General features: G+C 43.5%; 1 protein-coding gene across 1 annotated transcript in view; it reads right to left on the reverse strand.

Moving 5' to 3' along the window:
* Positions 1-3,215: 3,215 nt before the first annotated feature.
* LOC138953811 (metabotropic glycine receptor-like) overlaps positions 3,216-14,333 on the reverse strand; it is a 117,177-nt gene continuing 106,059 nt past the window's right edge. Inside the window, exons 9-11 of the mRNA XM_070325753.1 lie at positions 7,125-7,230; positions 6,513-6,692; positions 3,216-3,608 (exon numbers count right to left, since the gene is read on the reverse strand). Coding sequence (XP_070181854.1) covers positions 3,216-3,608; positions 6,513-6,692; positions 7,125-7,230 — 679 coding nt within the window. The remainder of the gene's footprint in view (positions 3,609-6,512; positions 6,693-7,124; positions 7,231-14,333) is intronic.

Consider the following 14,333-nt stretch of genomic DNA (forward strand, 5'->3'; position numbering starts at 1 on the left):
CGATGAGGAAAGCAAGACGGACGTGTCATTATGATTCACAAGTTACGATTGGCTCATTGTAAACAAGTACTCGATTGGCTAACACTGAAGACTACACATGGAACCAATCAGCAACAGTGTATGTTGATGTCCAAACAGAGCAAACATAGTATCAAACGTACAGTTAAAATCACGTGGCAGCATATACTCGGAGGAAGAAAAGGATAGTTTTAGACTTCAATACAATAACAGCATATTAAACCAAAGCAGTGATTCCAAAGCAAAAGAGAGTAACCGATGGCCAATTTTACATCTGAAGAAATCTTCGAAATTTGACAAATGTTCCAGTTGCTAGAAACCGACTGTACATGAATGTTGACATGAAACACAGGAACTGTGGCAAAGAGCAGTCTCACAATAGAACTCATCTGGCACTCCTCATAGCATTAACATCTGTGGGTTTTAACCACGCCCCCCTCCCCCGTACAATAACATTTTAATAACATCATACTGGCAATAAAATGCTACAATGTGCAAAGTAATATGCGTCATGTTTGCGAGTGAGTATTCAACATAGTCGATCAGTTCAATCCCTTAGCTAGCCCCATTACAACTGAATAATTCTGTAGAATCATCATTTGATTTTTTTTCATCGATACCTAAAACATACAGTGAGCGAAGAAACATTTAGCTGCCTTTAAAAGACAGCGAAAGTTTAGTATAAAAATGGTGACTCTGTGAGTTAAGACAAATATTGCCACCCCAAATATAAGACACCCCCATCTCAAAGATGAAAACTATTTCTCCAAAAAAGAGACTTCCAATGAGCTGATAAACAAATTCGCCAGAATAACAAAGTCACCTCTGTGAACATGCTTTTTGTTTTTTTCAAAAACAAAGCCTTGAGGATAAAGAAGCAAAAAGTTGATACTGCTATGCGTACAAGACATAATGAACACATATTTTCTTTCAACAGAGGATGTATACAGCCTGTTTTTAATTTTTGTTATCATGTTCAAATTTAGGAGGAATTATTGTTATCAAGAAGAGCATATGCAGCGTTTAACTGTTACTTCTCTAATCTGATCGTACCAGTTTCATTTACAATTTTGTTGAAATCAAAAGTCCGCAGAAAGCGATGAAAGAACCATCATAGATATCTATGCACATATTTTTTGTCTCTTTTGTCTCTAGCTCTGCACATCTGTTTACATGCCTTCTGAAATAATTGAAGAATTCAAGCATGCATCCCTATGCTTAAAACTTACTCAAAATGATGTTTAAATATTTTTCGCGCTGCCTGGCCTAGAAGGAATAGTCCTTATTTTATGTCTGTTCAGCATGTGCCGTGGATACATAATACGTTCTTGTATATTTAAAGAAATAACGGTTGGTGCTAGAAAAGCATGTTTCTTCGCAGATTTACACTATATTTTGTCTGAAACTGGCTACAACTTCACCCTGTGTGTAACGTGGTTGAAACAATCTCTTAAAGTCAGATTACAGACAGTGTCTACACAAAATACAATCTTCCCTTCCCGTGATGTCTGTTACCGAAATATAAATGCCTTTCCGTGTGAACGATCATGTCTGTCATCACAGCTCTATCCAGGCTTTTACACAGAAGGTGGACCACCCTCTCACTTGAACACAAACCAAACATGGACAGCCTGGTCGCGTTCTGTGCAGCGTGGGTTTTATTTTCCTCGCACTCAAGGCATGTCGTATTTTGACACTGGTGTCATTTGCAACATAAATTCAGCAAACGTGTCCCACTTTGCAAAGAAAGTTGCCAGGCCATTGAATGGTGGTATGCGTTCAATCTGAACGATGGTCTTGTCCAATGTAACAGCCTGGACAGATCGGAGGCGATTGACATGATGGGTTACATGAGAAGGAGGGCATCTTTAATGTATAACAAGTGAAATCAGATGAACGAGGCATTAAGCTCGTGCACAAAATGAATGAAACCAGCAGTGGGATTTAAGAACACGAGTGTTCCACCGTGGGTGAAGTGATCTAGGAGAAGTTTATGCATCTGCCTTCGGTGGATATCATGTCGCATATACTCTTCTGTCGCTTCCTACACTAGTCCCCATCGAATAAGCATCATGTTCAAGTCACGTTTTCATCAGAATATTGTGTTTAAGCATTTATCTGTACTTATTAGATATAGATCGACAAAATCCTTACTCTTCGCTAGAAAGCTTTGCTTCGATTGCTTCTATACTCAAAATAGAAACAAAAATGACTGTTATTGTCTGGAGTCTGCTATTTTGTCAATGTTATGCAAAGTAATGAAAAAGAGATCAGTTTAAGAATAGTGCACGACTGTAACAACCACTCAGGCAAGGGAAGAAGAAAGCGTTACTAGCATTGATGTACCAAGAAATAATCCCATGGAAAACTATTCTGTGCGTTGTAATACATTTTAAACCATTGTACATTATCTTGATTCATTAATAAACTTATCCCCCCAAGAGTATTTGTCACCGTGAAGCACAGTTATAAAATCACTGTCTTCAATGATTGTATCGAATTCTTTTTAATACTCTACAAATCTTAAAAAAACCAAAATCACATAGAAGAATAACAAGCCACGATATCGTCAGAACAATTGAAAAGTAAAAGTCCAATCAAGTTATCTCTACGGCTCCGTTTCCTTGCGAAGGGAAGAAAATTCTTACAAAGCCAACATTATTTTGTAAATAGAAAAGAAAATTATCAGCAAACCATGATAGGGTCGAAGAGTATGTTATCATCTAGTCTTGTTCACTGGTCCAATATCTAAGGCTGCTTTGATTTGTGTGTGTGTAGACGCAGTCAAGCAAACAGCTAAACATTCAAGTTTAAAACCCATCGGAAGTCTAAATGGCTCAGTTTCCTGTGTCAGCCAGCATCTCGCCAGAGGAAGCTATCAGCACATCGGTTGATTTTCGTCTACTGAACATCATAATCTGATGCTATTTGTTTTTGTTTTAACTTTCCTTTCAAGAAGGAACCACCTCAATATCCCTTTAAGAAGCAATCACTTCAATGTCCGTCCAAGAAGGAATCACCTCAATCCTCGTTCGTCTCCTTCTCAAATCCCTCACCATAAAGCCACGCCTCTTCGCTTCTCACAGTTCATAGTTCAAATCAACACTTCTCCCTCAGCACAAAATCTAACGGTCGTGGGTAGCAATTAGATGTAGTGAGTGAGTAGCAGGCATCAAAACCCCCAACAGGCCCGGTGATCACGTGTGTCCGGGCTTGAAGGAGACCGAGGGCGTGTTCCGGCTCCCGCTGCCTCCTCCTCCACCGCTTCCACCTCCTCCCCCGCCTCCAGCACCGCTGCCTCCGATGCTCCCGCCCGTGCTCCCTCCCTCGTTGGGCTCCTCCTTGACGCTGGGCTCCATGGTGAAGGTCATGGCCTCCGCGGAGTTGGTGGACTCCTCGGGAGTCTTGCTCATCTCGGGCTCGTGCTCGTGCTCGTGGTGGTGGCGGTGCTTGTGATGGAAGGCCTGCAGGGAGAAACGGCGGTGCGTCTGCTTGCGTCCCCCGCGCCGCTTGGATATGTGCGGGTTGTCCTTGCGCATCGTCTTGGTTTTGTAGATCTGCAGCTGCGTGTACAGCCGCTTCAGCTCCGCCTGTACACACACAGATGAGAGACGTACAGGTCAAATAAAAAATCGTAAGGATAAGATGAGGATACGATTTTATATAGTCCTGTGAGGTTACCCTCATGGAAATTCGGACTGGGGAAAGCGAGCTGCCATATAGTATGACGCTACCCATTTTATTCTTCTTCTTCTTGTATGAGTGTATTCGTGTTTCCAAGCCCTGAGACTTTCGCTAAGAACTTGGGTTCTTTATAGTGCGCATGCGTGCACACGGGGGTGTTACCGCAACACGGCGGCCTAGTGGTAAGGCGTCCGCCCAGTGAGCGGGAGGTCGTGGGTTCGAACCCCGGCCGGGTCAAACCTAAGACTTTAAAATTGGTAATCTAGTGGCTGCTCCACCTGGCGTCTGGCATTATGGGGTTAGTGCTAGGACTGGCTGGTCCGGTGTCAGAATAATGTGACTGGGTGAGACATGGAGCCTGTGCTGCGACTTCTGTCTTGTGTGTGGCGCACGTTAAATGTCCAAGCAGCACCGCCCTGATATCACCCTTCGTGGTGGACTGGGCGTTAAGCAAACAAACAAACAAACAAACAAACAAACACGGGGGTGTTCGGACACCGAGTAGAGTCTGCACAAAGTTGACTCTGGGAAATAAATCCCTCACCGAACGAACCCATGCCGATAGTGACAACTTCATGGGTTTGAAGCCAGCGCCGCTATCGACTGAGCTATTACCCCGCCGCAGCCGCTTCATGATGGTGACATTGACGTTATTTGTCTTCTTTTGCTAACGTTTGTTATTTCGTTGTTAATGCCCATGTGTCCATTTATACACCCCACCCTCTCCCACACACGGGCTGACTATCTTTATGAAATATATCTGGCTCCATTTCTGTGATAGATATCTAAATAAAACATTCCACACAACCGTTCTAGCTTCCGTTCCCAGCCGTCAGGACGGCTGCCACAACAATGAGACGCTGCGCAAACGGCCGTTTTTGGCATATTTGAGCAGCGTCTGACCGTACTGGCAGCCGTCCTCAGGACGGCTGGGAACGGAAGCTAGAACGGATGTGTGGAATGCGGGTATGACAACTCACAACTCAGTGTGTGAGAGCGCTAGCGTTGCGTTACCATTGCGTTAAGTTCCATTAACGATCCATGAGTTCCGTCGCCGATGTGTTAAGGGTCACCCAGATTGTCGGACCAAAACTGTAATTTTTTTATTCAGTCACTTGCAATCAATGAATTGGCTTGATGTTTGGTAGTTTTCTTCAAAAATCATTATATTTTCAGAAAACATCAAGTTTGAATACCTACATTAAGTAGAACAACTGACAAAATTATTTAATTCGTAAAATAATGGGCAAAATAAACCTGCAAAAATGCTAATTTTAGCATTTTTGAAATATCTCTTGGGGAAAAACTATGTGTCCAATTGAAAAATAAATTGGCACTCATATTTAAAGCATCATTACCTACAGTATGTTCTAAAAGCTTTCTGTTTTGTTGGAAATGTTGCTTTTAGTAGCATTAGCAAAAGAATACTATAATTCTATATTATTATGATATATCACACAATAAAAAAAAATCTATTTTTCTGATTATCAGCTTCATTCTAGAACAAACTATAGCCAGTCAAGTGAACATTTGATGTGCAAAGTTTCAATGGAATAGGTGAATATTTAAAAAAGTTTTTCATTCAGACAGTGCAGCTGCCTGTGATTTCGCGCGAACTTTCACCACATAAAACAGCAAAAAGTTCAACATCTATCAGTTTATGTCCTTTATGGGGGGGTCATCAAGAGATTAGAATCAAAACTATCTTCACTTGAGCTACTGTCTGATTCATCATCTGTGTCTGACTGTTCTGAGCAGTTTTTGGAATCAAATTCATCATCAGAACCGATAATTTCATTCAACAGAGGCCTTGATTAAAGGGATTTTTAATTCCCACCAACCTACTTTGACCACTTATTGCAAGAAAACTATGTATGCTAGAGACAAAATGTAAACTGCACATGAAAATAGAGATATTGTTCTAGCTTTTGGCAACATCATAATTTAGTATATCTGAAAAACTATTTTTTTCCAAATTCTGGGTGACCCTTACACCTTAAGGTTCCATTACCGTTCATTTGGAACGGGCGGGGAATGGCTAACAATTTAAACATGCAGCCCGAACTCACCCGTCCCAACCGTTCCTACCGTTCAAAGGAGTTCCGTTAACGTCCATTGGCGTTCCATTAAGGTCCCCTCCCGATCCCTCCCGATTACCGTGCCGTTCCTTGGTCGCTACGGGAACGGGTACCTAGAATGGATGTGTGGAATGGGGGTATTCCCCACGTCCATCTTCCTCTCTTTCGTCTTCTCCAGGGCTCGCCAATTTGACGTAAATGTGTCTGTGACATACAGTCTTCCTCCAATCCTCATATCTTGTGGATCCATCTTAGTGAGCGCTTTCTCACCCTCGTCCTCCTATACGTGCTATTGTATTTTCTAAGTCCAAATAAGTGAAAGATATCTCGTCATCGTTTTTTTAAATTTACACACAGTTAAATCTTATGGATCAATCTCACAAGAAGACATCTCGCCCTCGTCAACCCTTCGACCTTTATACCCTCTCGTCGTTTTTGGCAGCGATATATCAGCCACACCAGTCTGCTTCGTTGGTGCTGGTCATTTAAGGCGTTAGGTTAACGCTGCGTAAATCTGCTCATTCATATTGCATGCAGGCCTTTACACATTGTCTGCCACGAAACACGTCTTTTAACTCATTAAGCGCTAAGCTTCTTTTTGTTTTATCCCCTTCACATATCCTGCGCACCCTAATCACAGTAAGAGATATCTCGCCCATTGTCTTCTACCCACCCTAATATATTCTGAATCCAGCTCAATTAGAGATATCTCACCCAAAGTCTTCCACCCACCCTTATATCTTCTGGATCCATCTCAGTAAGAGATATTTCTCCCACGTCCACGTCTCCGTTGGATGAGATGCCGACGTTGAGCTTCATCGTCTCTGGTGACGTACTGTCTTGTACGTCGGACTGGGAGTACGCCCGTGTACGCATCCTGTCGTCGTCAGGCGGCCGGTGCGCGTACCATAGCTGAAACAAATCGGTCGGTTGAGAATATTAACAATGGAAACTTATTTTTTTCAGGAACATTTGTAAGTTTTCAAAGACAGGCGAGTTGCATTCTGCTGTGCAAAAATACACACTTTATTTCGATTTTGTGTAAAAACGCACAGACACAGATACACAGACAGACAGACAGACAGACAGACAGAAAAAAACAGACAGACACAGACAGAGACACAGTGCAAACAGACAGAGACACACGAACTCATACATGCAGAGATACTATAACTTACACTTTTGGTTATCTAATAATCATTTAACCAATGCATCGCTGGATCACAAAAGAAAGCAGCAGGTAACAACACAGACAATCCTTACTGGATCCGTGGGCAAAATTTAAATACAAAAAACAACACTTAGATTTGATTTCACGTCCAAGTGTTTCAGTCCAAAACTTACTTTTGGTCCTAGGAGTATCAGCAGATTGAAAGTGACAGTCAGTTGACAACGGAGGAAATACATCAAGAACAGGTAGTCTGGGTGTAACTTCAACCACCACAAATGTCTGAAAATCAAAGAAAGTAAATGTCCAAAACATATATTAAACAAGAAGTGCAACTGCTTATACGACTCACCTTCCTCATACGTAATATGAACCAGAAACAAATTAGCTGCAGTTGAATATATACCTCTGACGGACCATACATCCAAACAGTACTATGATTCAACGATAACTCAGGTGAGCAACAAAAAGTCACCTTCCAACTGAAAGCCATTGTGCATGATGCAAATTGATGGTTTAGGAAACCTACTTTAACAACGTTTAAACTGAAAGGTTGACGTTTACTTATCAAGTCAGAAGAAGCACAACAACAGACAAATATCTCACATTTCTCACAACACAGTTTGTATCTATCGCTTTCCCAAACATGTTGATAAAAGCTTCATGCTGACGCTCGCCTTTTGTAACGGGAGCTGAGGACAAAAAGTCCTCGTTCATAAAAGTATGATAGTTCAGCATCGATAGTTCTCCACAGAATTTAAAATCCTGAGTTTAGATATTGAAGGGTACATTCCTTCTCGTAAAAACATTCGTGGTTACTACTACAGATTTGCTCAGGCTTTTTCGCGGGCTAATTAAGATACACGCCAAAAATCCACAGCCTGACTGGCCTTTGCGCAGAGAGCGAATTGTTTGATGGATTAATTTAGCAGATTGAAATAGATGCCAGTAATAACAATGAATTAAGGATTTGTTTTTCTAATTTTGCACAGGTAGGCTAGCAGTCAGACTTTTATTTATCAATCAATCAATCAATATGAGGCTTATATCGCGCGTATTCCGTGGGTACAGTTCTAAGCGCAGGGATTTATTTATTTTTTATTTTATTTATTTTATGCAATTTATATCGCGCACATATTCAAGGCGCAGGGATTTATTTATGCCGTGTGAGATGGAATTTTTTTTACACAATTCATCACGCATTCACATCGGCCAGCAGATCGCAGCCATTTCGGCGCATATCCTACTTTTCACGGCCTATTATTCCAAGTCACACGGGTATTTTGGTGGACATTTGTATCTATGCCTATACAATTTTGCCAGGAAAGACCCTTTTGTCAATCGTGGGATCTTTAACGTGCACACCCCAATGTAGTGTACACGAAGGGACCTCGGTTTTTCGTCTCATCCGAAAGACTAGCACTTGAACCCACCACCTAGGTTAGGAAAGGGGGGAGAAAATTGCTAACGCCCTGACCCAGGGTCGAACTCGCAACCTCTCGCTTCCGAGCGCAAGTGCGTTACCACTTGGCCACCCAGTCCTTTTTATATTTAGTCAAGTTTTGACTAAATATTTTAACATCGAGGGGGAATCGAAACGAGGGTCGTGGTGTATGTGCGTCTGTCTGTGTGTGTGTGTGTGTAGAGCGATTCAGACTAAACTACTGGACCGATCTTTATGAAATTTGACATGAGAGTTCCTGGGTATGAAATCCCCGAACGTTTTTTTCATTTTTTTGATAAATGTCTTTGATGACGTCATATCCGGCTTTTCGTGAAAGTTGAGGCGGCACTGTCACGCCCTCATTTTTCAACCAAATTGGTTGAAAATTTGGTCAAGTAATCTTCGACGAAGCCCGGGGTTCGGTATTGCATTTCAGCTTGGTGGCTTAAAAATTAATTAATGACTTTGGTCATTAAAAATCTGAAAATTGTAAAAAAAAATAAAAATTTTCAAAACGATCCAAATTTACGTTTATCTTATTCTCCATCATTTGCTGATTCCAAAAACATATAAATATGTTATATTCGGATTAAAAACAAGCTCTGAAAATTAAATATATAAAAATTATTATCAAAATTAAATTGTCCAAATCAATTTAAAAACACTTTCATCTTATTCCTTGTCGGTTCCTGATTCCAAAAACATATAGATATGATATGTTTGGATTAAAAACACGCTCAGAAAGTTAAAACAAAGAGAGGTACAGAAAAGCGTGCTATCCTTCTTAGCGCAACTGCTACCCCGCTCTTCTTGTCAATTTCACTGCCTTTGCCATGAGCGGTGGACTGACGATGCTACGAGTCTACGGTCTTGCTGAAAAATGGCATTGCGTTCAGTTTCATTCTGTGAGTTCGACAGCTACTTGACTAAATATTGTATTTTCGCCTTACGCGACTTGTTATAGGATATGCCCGACTGGAAAGACGCTCTTATCATAAGCGAAAGCCTAGACAGAATGCGCTGTGAATGCCCCTGCTAAGGAGCCTTCTGTGTATCTAGATTCTTTTTGTTTTGCTTGTGTTTTTTAGTCTTGCTTCTAGCTTGACTCGCATGCGACTTTCCGTGGTGGTGGCTTCCCCTTTTTCTGATCTCCTTCTCACCTCGTTTCTTTCACTTTTCTTTCCTTATCTCACTTTTGCACCTATTTGTTCCCATCTTGCAGCCACCTCTGTAGGTTCGCGTGCGGGTCTGGCTCGCTTTTATCTTCTAGTTTTCTTTATTAAGTATGAGCGTCCTGGTACGAACTTTGTTTTTGTTATAATGACGTTAAATATTGTAACGAACCTATTTATAAACAAGATAGTGTGGCCGGCGTTTTTCTGATTTTAATTTCATGTGCCTGTATGGCTCACGCTGGACAGCCTTGGAGTTTTTCCCCGGAGAGCACGGGACGCATGTTTTGCAACAGTAATATTGTAGTAACGCGCAGTATTTTTAGTTCACCTCTGTGGTGGATAGCCTGTATTCGTCGTCACTTACTGGGAAGCCGTTCACGGAACAAGATGTTTTAGGATAGATAGATTTTTTTGCTCTGTTCCGGGGCCCAGTGTTTTCTGCCAGCCTCCAGTTTTGTTTTTAAGTTATTTTGTAGTTCAGGTTCAGTTGCTCGCCTTGAGTCTGTTTTAGATTATTGATGCTGTCAAAGGCGAGTATCCATTTCTGACTATGTTTCTTTATTTACCGAATTCGTGTAATTTTAGTTTTGAATCTTTGTCTTCTGTCCGTTTCTGTGTCTTCTGTCCGTTTCTGTGTCTTCTGTCCGTTTCTTTGTCTTCTGTCCGTTTCTGTGTCTTCTTTCCGTCTCTGTGTCTTCTGTCCGTTTCTTTGTCTTCTTTCCGTCTCTGTGTCTTCTGTCCGTTTCTTTGTCTTCTTTCCGTTTCTGTGTCCTACGTTTATTCTATGTAGGGTTTTTCTAACATATTTTGTCTTGGTGTTCTGTTCATGATAGCTTTGGTGATTTTTTATTGATTTGCCGCCATCTTGTTTCGGCCGCCATCTTGTTTCGGCCGCCATTTTGACGTCCATCTTTGATGTTTATGTTTTTTAGGACACCTTTGATGTTTAGTTTGATGTTTCGAATTCTAAGTTTAGTTTTTTCTTTTCTATCAGTTTCCACCGCTCCGCGCTTCTCGCTCACCGCTCCGCGCTTCTCGCACCACGCTCCGCGCTTCTCGCTCCATGCTCCACGCTTCACACTCTACTGTTCTGCACTCTCACTCAAGCTAGTCTTTTCTACTTCACATTTTAGCTTTAATTCACTTTCTAAACTTAGATTAGTTTTTCCGCCACGCTCCGATATAGGTTACCTAAGCCTCTCCATAGATTTATGTTTAGCCTTTTATATATTGATATTATGAGCTGATTCCGAATTACCATGACATCGACAAGTATTCAATAAACTTTAATTAATTTTCCAATTCTAGTGTTCGTTTTGTTTTGTGAGCGCGTCGGTTCTTTATAGCACCAAAATTACATCCTCCAGAATTTATATAAGCCATCACAGAATCTTACAGCTACTCAAGGGCAAGCACAGTGGAAACTTTGACATTTTTTGGAACATTTTGGATTGTTTTCGACAAAGAACTTTATGAACTTTTGTAGGCCTGTGATTAGGGCCACTGACTTTTGAACTTCTTATCCTTACGAATCTTGTGAAGAGATCATGAACCGTTTGTCTTAAAGGAACTGTGTTCGCATCTAGCGAACGATATTTTAATTTATTTGTCGGGCCCAGAGCAGAGCAACTTAGGCATTATTTTAGGTTTGTTGACCATAGCATTGCACACTTCGTACTTCGTATTTTCTTCCCCTCTAGTGAGTGACCCGAGGTGTGCCGTTTTGAATTTTGCTTCTCTATATTTCGCAAGTCTTTGTTAACCTCTACGTTTTCACTTGACTTAAAGTATGGATGAGAAATTACCTGCTCATGAGAGTGCCGAGCTATCCCCTTACACTTTGAAGGTAGAGAGGGATGAACATTTTGCTTCGGACACTGATAGTCGTAAGAATGAAGGCGACCATGATGGCGCTCAGGGCGAGCCTCTAGTTGAACCCTCTCAGACCCAAGACACTTTGAATTCAGATAGCATTCCTCCTCAAGCTGAACTTTCTCTCACACAGGAAGATTTAGGAACTGAGCCCTCCCAACAGGCTGCAAGTGCAGAGCATCTCGCTCAACGAAGTAGAGAAGAAAGAGGCCCCGCCATTGTTAGGGCTAGACTTAATGCTGAGGTGAGGGAGCTGTCAGACAAGTACTGGGCCCTAAGCCGAGCTCATAAGAATATGATCAGCGAGTTGTGCACAGCCTTTAGGGAAACACCAGACAAAAGGAGAGTCCTTAAAGCTCATAAAATAGACCTCTGTGAGCACATAGACGAGCTGAATGTAGCGAACTCGAGGCTTTGTCAAGTGGCTGAAAGTGATGTAGCTATAGAAGAGGATCTGAGCGATATGCACATGCAAACGGAGACGCTCAAAGAACAATATCGCAGTCTCTTTCCCAAGTTAGACCCGTACGCCTCCAGCTCGGACTTGACTTCCACAGTCGCTTCTGGAGGTGCTAGAGAGGTTTCTCTAGATGCTTCTTTGGCGGTAAGCGCAGCAAGATTTAGGTCCCAGCAAATGGTCGCAGATGAAAGGGCCAGACAAGAAGAGACTCTTTTGCTTTTAGAAGAGAAGGCTTCTAGGACCATGGCTCTCGCTGCTGAGAAGAAGGCAGAGATGGAAAGAGAGATGGAAAGAGAGTGTGCTCGTTTAGAGAGAGAAGCTCAAGATGAAAGGTTATCTTTGAAGAAAAAAGAAAAAGAAGTTAAGGCTGCACTAGAGAGGGTGGAGAGAGAAGGCAAGATGCAAGAAGAGCATGACGTTTTTAAGATCCTTAAAACTGACATAGAAGACCAGCAAAGGGCTAGAGAAAGATTCATGCCCCAACTACCTCGTGACAGCCCCATTGATAGGTACCTAGGTACTCACAACCCCCTGCATGTAGGTACACACTCAGAGAGCATAGGAGATGTGGCGGTAGGGTATGATAGGCACACACAGCACACACAAGATACATATAAGCCTGCGACAGCCGACACCTACGCCCGCCCGCGTCACCAGCCGGCAGCCAACACCCTCGTCTCTGGGCAACATCAGCCTGCGGCAGCCAAGCCTGGACTCCCGCCACTTCAGCAGCCCACGGAGGTCAGGGCTTATGCCCCTTCGCATCTCCAGTCGGCCGCCGAGGATATCCGCGACACTCTTCGAGGCATCTCCAGGACCCTTGCCCAACCTGTCTCCGCTTCTCACCCACTTCCAGCAGCGGTCACAGCCACGGCTCCTACCACTACGACGATGACTACAGCCACCACGATGACGACAAGAGTCGGAGGCCAATTCGCGACCTCCTTTCGGCCTCAGTTTGTCAAAGCTGAGATTCCAAGCCACGGAGATCGTCCTCGCCAGATCTACGCGCCTTCCCGTTTCCCTCACAAATCCCTCAATCCATCAGCGAGACCTTTTCCCGGGCCTTTCCCTGGTCCTTTTCCTGCCATGACCTCCCGAGAGTCTCCGACCTATGTGCCAAGCTTTGCATATGGGCCTTCTGTCATGCATCCTCCCATGCAAACACAGCAATATGATCACGCTGCAAGCTTTGCTCCTGACACTGACTACACACAGCATGGTTTTCAAGAGGCTCCGGTCACGAGCCCTTCAGACTACTACGGGCAAGATGCATACCTTCCTCAGATGCAAGGCCAACCAGCGCTCTCCGAGGGTTCTGCCCTAGCTCGTACTCTAGCTGAGGCTCTCCTGATCAACAGGTTACCGACGCAGGAGCCCACTACGTTTTCAGGAGATCCTTTGACGTACCCTCTCTGGAGGTCCTCATTCACTCTTTTGATTGAGCGGCAGGGCGTTTCTGCAGAGGAAAAGCTCCTCTACTTGGAGAAGTACTTGGACGGTCCGGCGAAGGATGCGGTCAAGGGACTCTTTCTGATCAGGGATGCCCAGGCCTATCAGCAGGCCCTTCAGACGTTGGAGGAAAGGTTCGGCAGTTCTTTCGTCGTTGCCAGAGCCTTCCGAGAGAAACTAGATGCATGGCCGGTTATCAAACCCAAAGATGGACAAGCCCTCCGCGCCTTCTCGGACTTTCTTGGACAATGCCTTGTGGCGAGCCGAGTGATAGGCCAGCTACAGAATCTGGAAGACCAAGCCTATCACAAGACACTCATGAGCAAGCTTCCAGATTGGTTGGTGAGAAACTGGGTGCGGAAAGTAAACAAGACCAAGAACGAGAAGAAACGCTACCCTACCTTTGAGGAGTTGTCAGCTTTCATCAAGACAGAGGCAGACATCCTTTGCGAGCCCCTTTTCTCCTCAAGCAAATCTGCCGCCTCTTCCACCTCACAGACCGCCAGTTCAGCAGTCCCCAAGAAAACATCGTACAGTACGGATTGTTCTACTACATCTGCATGTCAAGAGTGTGACAGATGTCAGCACCACGCTAAAACTGTCCTGAGTACGAACTGCGACGAAGTCTGTCCCTTTTGTACCGTTCGTTTTCCGACCAGCTCTTCTTCTCATCCTCTACTCAGATGCCAGAGGTTCGATGAGATTCCCGTTGAGGACAGGAAACACTTCATGTACGAAACGTCCTTGTGCTTCTCCTGTGCCAGAAAGACTGACCATAGAAGTGTAGACTGCACTACCAGGGCGATATGTGACAAGTGCCAAGGCCCACATCTCACTATGCTGCATGGAGCGCCTAGCTACAGGAAGAAGATTCCCAATCAGCAACGGAATGCCCGGGGACCGCCAGATTCTTCAAGGTTTGTCTGTCTCAGTCAAGATGCCCGTGTTTCTGCCTCTGGATCAGCATTCGCGACGACCAACA

Source organism: Littorina saxatilis, linkage group LG2, assembly GCF_037325665.1.
Source record: "Littorina saxatilis isolate snail1 linkage group LG2, US_GU_Lsax_2.0, whole genome shotgun sequence".
In the NCBI taxonomy this organism is placed as follows: domain Eukaryota; kingdom Metazoa; phylum Mollusca; class Gastropoda; order Littorinimorpha; family Littorinidae; genus Littorina; species Littorina saxatilis.